The 13,804-nt window shown below is 40.4% G+C and overlaps 1 protein-coding gene across 1 annotated transcript; it reads right to left on the minus strand.

Moving 5' to 3' along the window:
• Positions 1-611: 611 nt before the first annotated feature.
• Positions 612-12,731, minus strand: ANKEF1 (ankyrin repeat and EF-hand domain containing 1). Its single transcript, XM_009703998.1, is given in 9 exon segments — positions 612-737; positions 1,751-1,885; positions 3,056-3,249; positions 4,521-4,747; positions 7,595-8,414; positions 9,288-9,411; positions 10,106-10,255; positions 11,720-11,919; positions 12,386-12,731. Coding segments are annotated over 9 exon segments (2,322 nt in total).
• Positions 12,732-13,804: the final 1,073 nt, after the last annotated feature.

The following is a 13,804-nucleotide window of genomic DNA, read 5'->3' on the forward strand; positions in this document are numbered from 1 at the left end:
GTTCTGAAACACAAGGGATTTTTATCCCTTATGCACTAGCTATAACTAGACACTTCTTGCAATCTACGTAAAGATTTTTTTGAAAATATCTAAAGGCCTTTAACTCTTTCGCAACGCTGCAGTTGGGGAATACGTCCTCAGTGAGTGAGGAGAAAGGTTGTGAGTTCTGGACTTCCTGTTGCCTCTGCAGAAAATGAAGAACATTGTCTTAAATAATTTCTGAATGCTATCTTCATATCTCTATATTTAATATGCTTTTAGTAGAAAAGGTAACATATCTTCCAGGAAGAAGTTTTATGTTGGAGTGAAAAATAGCCTTATAAAGCCACACATAAAGAGAAAGGATGTGTGCATGTGTGTCACAACAGCGGCCATTCCACTTATGCCAAGCCAGCTCCAAGACTTAGAATCACATGAGAGCAAACCTTTTTCCAGACTAAGCCCTTAACAAAAGATTGTGTGTAAGCAACAGAACCTACAGAGGAAAAACTTGCCACAATTTTTTTTTAATCGTAACTGAGATACATTTACTAAGCACTACACGATTCCTTCCTTTTAGATCTTTGTCCCCTCAAAGTACGTGTTGAAGTCGCTTCTTTCAGCTGGTGTGCTTATTCCATAACTTTTCTATTAAAGGGGGTCGTGAAGCTTTCTGAGTGGCCATCAAGAGCAAACCGTTCACGGATCAATTCTTGCTTTCTTACTAGCTCCTCTGTTGCGGCTTCAGGGGCCCAAATCTACAAAATAAAGGAATTCGTAGTTAATTTGGACATGACTTCTGCAACTGAAGCATTAGGAAGATACTGTTAGCCAAACAGAGTGAAGTTTTAGCACTCCTTTCCATCCTGAGACATGGAAGAAAACTAGTGCGGCCTCCTAGTGGAAGATATCCCAATGATTTGTGTGTGTATAAGCAGAGTATTCTCTTGTCACTTCCAATCTGAGCCATGGGCTCAGATGAGGGATAATGTGGGAAAGAAGATCCAAAGCTACTTGTTTTGAATGACCGACTCAGGCCCAAGATCCTCAGAGTGGAAAATAGTCGCTAGCTGTAGGGTCACTGGCAATGTAGCCTTTATTCCCCTGAGACCATTGCAGAAATGAGCACAAATCAGGGTTAGGGAAATGGTAAACAAACTCCAAACAAAACTCCCTTTAGCCATGGTATTTTCCTTTTTAAGGAGGGGGGAAAAAAATATTAAATTACTTCTCTGTGATCATCTTTTTCTGTTTCTTGGTTATTTGTGAATGAGTATTAACAAGTCCCTGATACAGGAATTATATTTCCAGTATTCTAACTCGAAGAAGTAAATATGTAGTGTACTGTGATCCATTTAGTTCAGTAACTGTCACTGACTTAATTAATCATGTGTTAACTAATTGAGAAGGCAAGTTAGAAGCTGGTGCTGGTCCCATACACAAGGAACAAGCATAGGAATGTAAAAATCCATACCATGGACGTAGCTGCATTTGTATTTTACTGCAGGTCCACTTTAATCCTATTTTAAAACCTGACAAGAGCTTGATTTCCATGACATTTTGTTTTACATAAATATGTGCATGTATATAATACATATGCACATATATAGGAATTCTTTAGTTTACTGCTGTTTTGCAGCAACCTTTCTAGCCTGTGTCACATCATCTATAAGCTAGTTGAATTGTGAAGTCATTTCATCAGATTGTTCTGATCTACAGCAAGGTCTACCTTTAAGGTGAAACTGTACTCATGTTTTGCTACCGTACGTACTTTTCTGGGTTTGAATGTGATGTCATCTTTCTTGGTAGCACCGCTGGTTGTCGAAGAGTTCAGATAAATAACACTGTCCTTAACGGAATGCGTTGTCTTTTCAAGAGTGGATTTTTCTACAACTGGCAGAGATACCTGTGAAGGATGAAAAAAAGTTATCAGTTGTACAAATACATTGTGTTGGGAAGAAAAGCACACGTCCTGCATCTTCTGATACTTCCTTTGCCTATCTATTTACTGTGGGCTTACTTTTCTTAATCCATTCAGAATCCATTTTTCTTAGAGTTGGTATTTTTTTATAACCAAAAATTGTGAGGAGAAACCTTTTAAAAGGCGGCAGAGGATGAGTCTCCGTCTTGGACACTAAAACGTTAGCTGCTCTTTAAGACTTAGAAGACAATCACCTAGTACCACTGGTGATCCTGTGCCGGGTGGTGAATAAATCAGCACCTAAGGCTGTCGTCCTCCTGCCTGTGCAAGTCCTATGCTATCCCTGACTTTCAAAACATTCTGAAAGAGGGAAACCCAACATTTGGGCTACTGGGACGTATTTACTACACCTGCCCCAGGGCAGGAGTGCCAAAGGATGCTTCCAGCAATGTAGGTACAATTGCATTTTTCTCTCTAAATAGCATCATGGGTCTGACTAACAAGTACCACTGGTAAATCGGGAAGATCTCATCCACAGTAAGACAAGGAGGATGTGGTCACGGAGGCTGATGTCAGCTTGGCAACTAGGGCAACGGTGGGGTACTCAAGGCTCCTGCGGGGGTGCAGGAAACACATTGGTGTGGGATTTGAGAAACAAGGCTTGGCTAACAGTAGAAGAGGAAGGATACGAGACAAGCTGGGAAACGAGAAGTCAGCAAGCCTGGTATTGCCTAAGTGTGTTCAATTAGCAGAATAAAAAGACCTTTCTGCTAATTTGAAGGGCCTTGGTTTTATCCTGTGAAGAAACAGGTGCTCCCTGTTCCGGTTACCAGTTGTTCAGTATTAACCACAACAGGACTGGATGACCATAAACTTCAGGAGGTGGAGGGAAAAGAAGAGGAAAAATTTTTCTGTCTGGTTAGTGATATAGCACATAATTCTTAAGTGGGACTGGGGAAGATGTGAAGTTCCTATAACTAACAAGTCGAAATTTAAACCAATGAACAAGTACTGGTACTAGCAAGAAGTAGTACTGGCTTCTACACATACTCACTTTAACAAAACTGTCTGATTGATAGCTTGGGAGAGGTGGATGGCAAATAAATGAAAGAAAGAAGCACTCTACTACCTATTAGCAAATCAACCCTTTGTTACCATCTCTCATACCTCTTTTTTCCCAGGTTGTACCTCTACAGGCATCAGCGTAGAAGGTGACTTTGGCTTCACAACTTTTTCTTTCTCTGCTGCTTTTTCTTCTGGTACTTTTGGCAAATTTTCCAGTCTATTTTGGAGCAGATCAATTATTCTAGAATCTGCAAATACTTTAGCAATATCAAGAGCGTTCTTTCCTGTATTTAAGAAAATAAATACCTGTATAAGCCATGAAAATGAACCTTGGCACTTGTTATTGCAACTGGCTAATGACACTACAGTCAATTTAATTAGGCCTCTATTTTATTAACCATTCGACGTGCCTGACACTGGTGTGAGGACTGGCAGTTACCAGCACTGCTTGCAGAAATAAGGGCTTGCAGAAACCAGCCTTGAAACCAAATACTGCAGGAATTCTTGGAGCAGCTGTCAGGACATCAAGAGCAAAGCATTTGTAGCTTAATATGCAGGTCCTGCAGGTTGTAATTTTGATCTTTGAGAGCCGAGAGCATTTAGCACTAGGAGATGGCTAGCATCATTTAGGGTTAGGAATGCAGACCAAGTTGCTGTAGGTATCTACCTCTTGCAGTGCTTGCTCAGTGGCTGGCAAGGAGTCAGGGGAAAGCCCCATGGTTTAAATGGGGCTGGATGCCTTCAGTGCTTAATAAAGGACAACCTCTTCTGGATGTTATGAGACGAGACCCTGTGGCTGTAAAGTGGTTGCGAGACTAAACTGCTGTGTGAATTAGAACTTCACCTGGTAACAGAAATAAGGAATACACATCCCTTCTACAAGGAGGGTTTCACCTACTAGGCATTTTGCCAAGAAAAGTCTCATTACGTAGCAATGTTGCTTCTTATGTTAGAGCAAGAGCTTAAAATGTGGTAAGTGTTAACTGTTTAAATTACTTTGAAAATAGAGGAAATAACACTGAATGAGGGATCTGCTGTGAGGAGGTAACACTTCAGTATCAGCTCAGATTTGTTTTTCTGTTAAGTTTTTTTTTGTCCTCAGGGAGTAATATTTATGTGCTAAGCACCAAGAAATTTTTTTAACCAGTGCTGCCTGTGCATAAAAATAAGTGATTTAAATGGGTGGCAGAGTATACACTGGTCACAACTAAAATCTGATTTTCCATCAAATAGTATTAATAACTAGCTATAACTTTTTTAATTAAACCCACTTATACCTCTGTATATATCCTGTGAGGAGCAATAGCCTCCTTAATCATGTAATTAATCGTGTTACTTTATTTCCTAGATGCATAAAACCCAGGAAAGCTGACTACTTAGAATAACTCCATGCTGTAGAAAACTAATTGAACCAAACTCTTACCTTCATCCTGATCCTGACAGCAATCATAAATTCAGAACACTTCTCAAAGTGTTCTAAGAACTTAGGGGTTTTCTTAATAAAATATGTGTACGTGTAAGGAAACAGGCCTTTTGGGGGGAGATTGATATTTACCATTGCTGTTTGTCATTTGGATGTCAGCACCTGCATTGATTAGAAAATAGACTATATCCAGTCTGCAGGTCTCGATGGCTCTCATCAGCGGGGTTGCATTGCCTACTGCAGGTGCGTTCACTGCTGCTCCGGCCTTCACTATCAGTTCAGCAACATCTAGGTGTCCGTTATAGCAAGCGTGATGGAGAGGAGTCCACATGAAATTGTCTGTTGCGTTTACATCAGCCCTACAAAAGAGTAAGAGGAGTTGTGGTAGACGAAGCTAGCTACTGGATACAGATACACAGCTCGAAGGACAATCAATGTTAACCGCCCACTGCAATGGCATATTCAATGTAAATAAATATTTTCATATTGCTACTCTGAAACCATTTTTGTATCTGATATATAGCTTGTCATTGAATATTAACTGTGTAAGAGCATGCCTGAGTGGTGATCATACCCCCTCTAAGCCAACACAGTGTCCTCTATGTGGGGGTTTTCACAGGAACAGAGAAAAATAGGTGTTCAAACAGCTTAGTCCTGTAAAATGCTGCTAGTGTTTGTGCTCCAGCTTCACTGAGAATGACAAAAAGCAGATCAAGGAATTCAAAATAGAATGCTTCTGGGCCAAGAACAGGCAGTCTAAAACATGTGGCAAAATTGCCTACTGTCCAATTTACAAATGAGTTAGAGAAGCTCCATCTCAGAAAATCTGAGTCTTTAATCAGCCACTGTGTCGCTGGACTAGACCTCTTTCTGCTCTCAGGTTTAAATTGGCATGTTGTGGAGGATGCAAGGGCTCGTTTGGGGCAGATATTTGCAATATGCTGTCTTTGGATGAAGCTGAGGGGAAAATCATTATCAGCCCTTTAGCAACTGGCTGCCTTGGGAGCTTTTGGGCTGGGGTCATGTGAAAGCACAGCTTGGAGAACAAGAGCCACTAGAGCCCCTTAATGGTGTTAAAAGGGAATAAATATGGTTCCCCCATTTCTCTGAAGAAAGCACAGTCCTTGACTGTGCCCAGATCTCCCATCTCCTACCTGTGCTGTGTGTGGGTCCCAAAGGGGTCAAAACCTCATGAGGGAATTCCCCAGTACTCAAGCGGAATGAATTACTTTGTATTGTATTTAAGACAGCCTAGAGGCCCTGAACTGAGTTAGGGTCGCTGTCCTACTTACTCTAGTGACAAAGAGCTGATATCTTTTGAAAAGTCATGGAGGGAGGGAGAAGGAAGAAAAATTATGAAGGAAGCTGCTTCCAGGGATAACTTTTTGCTCTTCAGGTCAGATGGTTAATATTTAACTCTAGATCTAAAGAACAGATTCATCTGTTCTTCTTTTTGTGTTTAAATTTTTTATCTTTTCTGTAATTCTGCCTTTGAGATCTTACCACAGTAATTTCCCCTGACCTACCAGTTTTGCCTTTGTTATCTTTCAGTCGCTTAGCTGTTATGGTTTATTTGTATGCAGTTTTCATTTCCTTTATATTTCCCATTAAAATGAGCAGTTCCAGTTATTCCACTTTCTCTCTCAACCCACCCTCCGTGCCTGCACTGATACCCTGTCTGCCCCTGAATCCTTTTTGCTAATTTCATTCTATTGGAAACAAACTGATGGAAGGGAACAGGGACAACACAGCACTGCCTTCAAAATTCTTCAGCATTTTCTCCTGATCAAGGATTGAATTTGCATTTAGCCCAAATTTAATTTACTTCTGAGTCTCTGGAACAAGATATAAAGTAGATACCACCAATTTGTTTAAACCTCAGCATTTTCTGTAGCTCTGGATAAATGTTTTGTTTTCTATTTGGTATGGATTTGTGATACTGTACTGAAAAGGTTATATTGTAAAAAGTATTTGAACTCCCTCACCAAACTGGAAGTGTCTGAACATCCACGCTGCTGAAGATGCAAAGTTAAACACTGTGCTGATAACTTTTGTCTCCATTTTCTGACTTCTGTCAATTTAAAAATCTCAAAATTGGTACTATTTTTTTAAACTAAGTTATTACATTTCTAGGTCTAACTTAAATATGATGAGATGTGACTCCAGTGTTGTCTAGTGAGCCTTGATGAAAGCAGTGGAGATTAATTGGCTAGGTTAATTTGCTAACTCTTGTATCCTTGTCTTTGGAAGACCTGAATATATGCATTTACACAACTTTCCATATGCTCCAAGAATGTCAGTGTAATTACCAGGGTGTGTAAAGATCCATGTGCTGTTAAGTCTTTGCAGGAATTGGGGCAATGACTCCAGCTGCTTATCCGGAGAAATGAATGTTAAAATGAATTGTAGCTATAGGTAGAGAACAAAGCTAGCATAAATATCTTTGAAAAATGTTCAATTAAGTGTTTATGTGAATGACTGTAGAACTATACCAGTCTGACAACAAAAAAGAAGAGATTATGCTATTGCACAACTATGACTGAATCTTACTTAAATTGCTTTCATTTTTAAGCTGTCATTGAGATTGTTCACAAGTGTGTTCGTAGGCTACAAAATTGCTGAAGCACTTCTTAAAGCGAGGAACAGACTAAACAGCAGCTTGTGCTTCTGGTGTAAATCCTGCCACCTCAGCCCGCTGAGGCTGCAGAGGAGAGTGATTATGAGGCTTATCCCCTTAAAATATTTGCATGCAAAGGCCCTGGCATGTGCAGCAGGGAAGTCCAGGATTACCTTGATGATTTCAGGCAAGTCACTTGAGCCAGATTTCCCCAAAGTCATTCATCTGATTTTGCGAGTTCAGTTTTAAGGATGTGCTATTTGAGACATGGGTGTGAACTAACTGCAGTTCCAATAGACTGGATTTGTAGGTACTCTGCATCTGATCAAAATGTCAACAGCCCAGACACCAAAAAATTTCAGACTTAGGGAACTTGCTTCTTGAGTGTTTCTATTTCACCCTACTAAAATGTGAAAAATAATAAACTAAACCTCTGTAACTCAGGATCCTATGGCACTAACTTCAATACTAAATATTATGTAAATAAAACCCATGACATACTCTGTTGCATCCAAGCGTCTACTGGAAATTTATGCTTTTGAAAGCCCTTCCAAAATAGCAATTTAAAAAAAATCTCTGAAATTCTTACCCCTTTTCCAGAAGATACTGCACAACAACTATGTTCCCACTTGCACATGCAGCCATCAAAGGTGTTTTGTAATATTTATCTTTTACGTCTACTTGCACACCCTCCTCAAATGCTTTCTGTAGAGACAGAATGTCTCCTGCTCTGACAAGGTAGTTAATGTTCATGTACGTTTTCCTTGCCTCATCCATATACCAGGCACGGTCATCGTGCACAGGATGAGCAGATGGGTGGTCTCGGTTAAAATGGTAGCTATCAGCAATGTTCTGAATAGCCTCAATCATGTACATGGGGAAGCCGTCTTCCCTACGCGGACATGCGCTCTTCGGAATAACACAAATTGGTATGGGGATGGCGATGCCTCTTTTGCTGCTTTGTTTCTTCTTTTTCTTCCCCTTCTTCTTTTTGGGTCCAAAGGATGTTATAAGACAGCTTTTCGGCAAGTATTTAGAGCCTTTAAAAAATTCTTCAGTGTTGATTCCCTCAGGGTGAGATCCTTCATGCATTTCAGCAATGGTTTGTATTTGTTCGATGTCCATGAAGGCACACTGCTTCTGAATAACTGCTATAAAATCATCTTTAGCTACCACCCCATCTCCTTGGTCGACAGCCTCAAACGCCTGGCGGAGGGCAGCCTGGTGCTCTAAGGACCAGTCGTATAGCCTCAGTGCCCAGCGGGGCTTGTCCTCCTTAGCCCCAGACTTGGACTGCCTTATGAAGGTCTTTTCAATTTTACGCAATTCTGCTGCCGCTGCTTTAAAACCGCCTTTCTTGGCCATGGCTCTTGCAGTCTTTAACAAGTTTGTCCCTGTAGGATCACAGCCTAAAAGGCACGGACATAACTTCACTGATAATGCAGTGGAATTCCTAACTATGTAGTATTAGAGACTTGTAATGTACGTGCAACTAATTGCCACAGGTCTACAATTTTATATTGTCTTAATTACATCAGTGATAGTAGACGGAACCACATCAGACTAGAAGGTTAGCCACGTGTCCATATTTGTTTCCCAAAGGGTGATTCACTGGGCAAGCCATGCTCTACTTATCTATCCACTTGTGAATACGTATCACAAGGCAGAAGTTCAGTGGAAACCTCAAATTTTTACTTAAGGTGGTAAGCAAGGTTAAGAAGAAACAAAGATTAAAATATCACTCTATATTCTATACTCCATCCCTGCAATTTGGTGATGGATCACTAGTTAAATGTTTGAATCGCAAGAATGGAATGTAGGATTTTGTGTGGTCCTCTTGAATCAAAGCTTGAAGTGCTATGATCACCTGATTAAGTTAGAAAATGATCATAGCTGCTTTGGAGTATGTTCCAATACCCAGGGTCATGAAGTTTTCCCCATGACTACACAGATCTTTTTTTAAAATGATCAGTAAACCAAAAATTTAATTTTCTATTGGAATTTTCAATTCAACACACCTAAAAGCAGAACAACTTTATACAGTCCAATTCTATGTTATACAAACCTATGATGTTTCTGCTGTTTTCTTTGAGAAATGTTTTATCTCAACCACGAGTAGAAATAAGTCACAATAGCTTATGTTAAGCACTTCTTAATGAGAATTGCATTTGCCACATAATACCTGACAGTCAAATTCCTCATAGATACCCAAATGAAATTTTTCCTTTAGCACAGAAATAGAATATACATGATAGTTGTAAAGTAACTTATTTTTAATGTACCTCTTTGTCCTATAAACTTGCAGCAATTTGCAAATCCTCCCTCTGCAGCATAATGGAGTGGTGTGTTACCATTCATAGCAATCAGGCCCAAGTCTCCATTATAAGCTGAAATAAGCCTCAGAATCTAGAAAAACAAAGACAATACCACCAAAAATCTTGTCTGGGTCTTAAGATGGGGATGTGTGAGAATGCTTTACAAATAAACGCAAGATCATATATTCCCAGTTTATACAGTCAAGTTCTCTCCCGTGCCCAGCTGATTGATGCACGCATAATGTTCATGTTTTGTAGGATACTGTGCTTACTTAACTGAGGAAATAAGACACCTTGATCCAGTTGTAGACACCAAGGACAATTTTCATTCCCGCCAGCTCACTGCAGGCCACTGTTTTAAAGTAACTCTGATATTGCATGCACAATCAAAACCACATAATTTTATATGCTTTGAAGATGACATGGGGGAAAAGGAAGAAAGTGCCTACCTGCAGCTGTTTCCCTCTGCCCTTCTTATAATGGTAATATTTCACCCAAGTTACACAGCTGTGATATGCTACATGTTGAGAGAAACAAGCTCTCCAATGGAGCTGTTCCCACCAGACAGCCACGCTAGCAGACACAGTTAGAGGTGCCTTGGCAAAAAAAGCTCTGCAATTGAGAGAGATTGTATCACTGCTGCATTCCCTTTGATACTTAAAAAGAAGGTGCTTTTGATTGCTGATTATTATGCTTTGATCAGCTGAGATACTGGACTCAAAAAAAAAAAGAAAAAAAAACCAAACCAAACTCAAAACCACTCAGCCCCCCAAAAATGATGATACCTCAAAAAAGCCTCCTTTGGCTGCGAAATGTGCAGCACTGTGTCTTTCAAGGTCATACAAGTTAACATCGACTCCTCTCTCAAGCAGACCACGCACCAGCTCGAGAACACCTTCTCTTGCAGCTTCCATTAAAGCTGTGCGACCCGTAGCCTGCAAGGTAGCAAGAAAACAATCCAGATTTTGTTTTATATGCTAATTCAGGTTGGAACAATATGATCTGATTGTTGCAAGGTGGCATAAAACTGAAGGTCTCCTTTAGGTATTACCAAAAAAGGAGACAAGTCTAATAGTTTCAGAGATATTTGTAGGTAACCTTTAAGAATCTAGTCATGATGCTGCTAAAATATGAGTAGTCAAATCCAAGCGACTCAAGTACATTAGTAGCTTGAGTCCCTTGAATAGTCCCCATGAAAATGAGTTCCTTACTTAAGGAATTCTTTATTCTGTATGCAAGCTCTCATGCATGTTTACAAAATATGAAAGATATCACCTCTATTATGAAAGAGCATAAGGAGCTACAGGGTAAGGCAGAGCAACTGGGGGATTTCACTACTGTTCTGTGAGGAAAAGTTCACGTTCTAACACATTAATGCTATGTCTTTTTCTAGATAATAGTGTATGTTTGTGATTAGCAGTACCTACTTTCTTTACAAAGGCTGACTTTGGTAGATCTGGTGACCTTCCCAAGAACAGAGCACATCTTGGATCAGGGCTCGCCTGCTATTAACGTGTTGGCCCACAGCAACATTTTGAATATCTGACTTGCCACTCTATAGAGGGGCAATAAGAGCAGTAAGCCCCATGGATATTGCTCTGCTGAGCCATACATTCTTCTCTGATATCTGTCGTTCTGTGGGCCTAGCAAACCATTCCTATTATGTGACTAGGTATGTGCCCATCATATTACCAAAAAAATGCAAGTCTCTGACGTTGCAGGTACACTGAATGCATGAAGCAGAGATGTGCGTGAGAGGATGGGACGAGGAGGTCCAAACATTGGTTTTGCTATAGCTACAAGCTAGGAAGGATACTGCAAAACTAGGACCAAGGCAAAAGTCATGGCTATCTTTAAGGGAAAGCTTGAGCTCCTTGACTTGATCAAAAGCACAGAGCTTCAGTCCTTCAGGTCTTTGTTAAATTAAGGAACTAAACAAATAAATGACTAAGACTTACGTAAGAGAGAAAAGAGTTTCTTATGCCTTGTCCCTGCCTTGATTGTCCATCAGGTTTTTCATGCTGGACTCACCTTTGGTATTATTTCAACTCTGAAAACTTTAGGGCACATCAAGACAAAGTACAGCACTGCTCCACTGAAGTACAGTGAGCAGCGACTCCTAAGAGCTGGCCCAGTTCCATTTGGTTTTTGTAAAATATTTGCACTGCAATCGACAAAAATCTCAATCAGGGTACGTGGTTCAAGCAGAAGAGTTAAATCCCTGCTCCTGCAAAAAAGGGTGGTACAGAAGCAGGGAATAGGCATGGCCACGGAGTTAAGCACTTGTCACCGCTTTATTATTTTAATGTGAGGGTTTTAGGGTCACACACTGTAGTTGTCTGGAAACTATTTTGTAGTCCTATATATGTATATGTTCTTATTTACAGGAATATTCATACCGGGTTTCTTGCTTTGGGATTTGCTCCTCTTTCCAAGAAATTCAGGCATATTTCTTTAATATCATGAGCTTGCTCACAGGCTTGTAGAAATACAGGCTTCCCATCAGTAGTACAGTTGTTAACATCTGCACCATAATCCAAGGCAATTTGCATGCAGCGGTAGTGCCGTCTTGTAGGTAAAATACAGTAAAACAAAACACCTGCAAAGAAAACCAGCAGGGATTATGGTGCAATACTAAATTACTAGAAAGGTTACTTAGGCTGTAAGCTTCACAGCTGAATGAACAAACGCCTTCAATAGAGACCCATTAATTTCTCAGAGGGTGTAGACATGCAAAAAAGACTGCTAGTTTAGGGCCTTTGAACTTGGGGAGTAAACCAGAATTTAATATGTGACAGGTCATGGGAGGAACATGATTCTCCATCGCAACTTATCTTTCAGCTATGTACTGGAGTCACCTATGATTTAAAGGCCTAGACTGTTCAGGGAGAATTATGTCCATTTTCATCAAACTCTTATGGCCAATAGCTTCTGTTGAGCTGTAAGGATTACCCTCATCCACGGTTCCTCTCTACAGATGGGACACAACATACGTAGCAAGTGTGTAACACAGTAAGGGGTCATTTTATGGTATTTCTGGTCTGAGAAGGTTCCCTTTTACTTACCTTTCCCTTCATTATCCACAGCACGCATGTCTGCTTTAGCTTTTGCTAATAAATCCAAAACCAACTGATGGCCTAGCTCAGCTGCCTTCATTGCTGGAGTACGTCCCAGTTTATCCTGGACATCCGGATGAGCTCCGTGTTCCAGCAAGAAGCTGCACATGTCGACATCATTTTTAATGCAGGTCAAATGAAGGGCACTATATCCCTCCATAGGCTCTGTGAAATTAATGAGATTTGGGAATCCCTTCTGGATCAACTTTTCTATCTGTTTCTTGTCTTTCTGGTGAACGCACTGAAGAAGTTTGTAGATCTGTAAGCTTAGAAGTCTGTTATCTACTGGTAACATCCTGGTATAAGAAAAAATTGGCTTCTTTCAAGGAAGTAATATCTGCATGGGGAGAAAAGAAAACATGCAAACTCAAAGATGAGATTATAATTACACGCCGGTAAGAACAGGAATCAAACTATGTTCAAGGCATGAAAATATCCACTTTAACTTGACGGAGCACTAAGCTTTGAATGAATTTATCTCAGTTGGTATATACAGCAGAGACTATATAAACACATGCAGCACCTTGCAAAGTTGTTCTTTCTTGTCTTCAAACTGTTCCGAAGAAGCCTCATTCAAGGTGAAAATTAAGTTAAGAAACTGTAAGGTAACTGCTTTCCATTCAAGGAACTGTTACAATCTACAATTAATTGGAAGCCCAAGGGGAGGCTGATCATCTGTCATTTTAGTACTTCAAAGGGAAAAAAAAAAATCACAAGTCACACTGTCCTCTGCACTTGCTGAAACATAAAATTGATGCTAGCATCACCTCATCAGTACCTGAGCACCTTCTTTTTTTTGGTAGCTGATGCATGAACTTCCTCTTGGGCTATGTACATAGAAGAGCAGATTGCGTTTGCAGCAAAACCCTTGGGGCAAAAGAGATGCAGACAGTGGGGCAATGGCCTGAAAAAAGGTTCCCCGAGGTGATGCAACACATACTTCTTGAGAAAAGTGCGGTGCAGGAAACCAGCTTTGCATTTGCCTCAATTCTGATTTATTTTTTTTTTTTTTAGCCTTTTTAGCCTCTTTTAACTAGTTTCAGCACTTGTGGCTGGAGAGCCAAGCAAGGGTCAGACATCACAAGGACCTTTTCTGAAGCTTGCTTAAGTGGATGAGAAGCTTCCTAACAGCTTCAGCAAGCCTGGGGTCAGCCTGTCCTTCAAAAACAACAGTGCGCTTACAGGACATGCAACAAAAAAAATGTGGAGGAACAGCACCCTGTTAGGGAACACTTGAGGTTTGGGGATGGGGTTTTTTATTAGCAATATAGCCTGTGAATGGGACCACCCGGCAATCTGCCTGGCTGCTGCTGGGTCCTTTGTGGATGTTCAAGAAAAGGTGAGTTTTAAGAGAGAGATGCAGATGGA

Source organism: Cariama cristata, unplaced genomic scaffold, assembly GCF_000690535.1.
Source record: "Cariama cristata isolate BGI_N322 unplaced genomic scaffold, ASM69053v1 scaffold20597, whole genome shotgun sequence".
Lineage (NCBI taxonomy): Eukaryota > Metazoa > Chordata > Aves > Cariamiformes > Cariamidae > Cariama > Cariama cristata.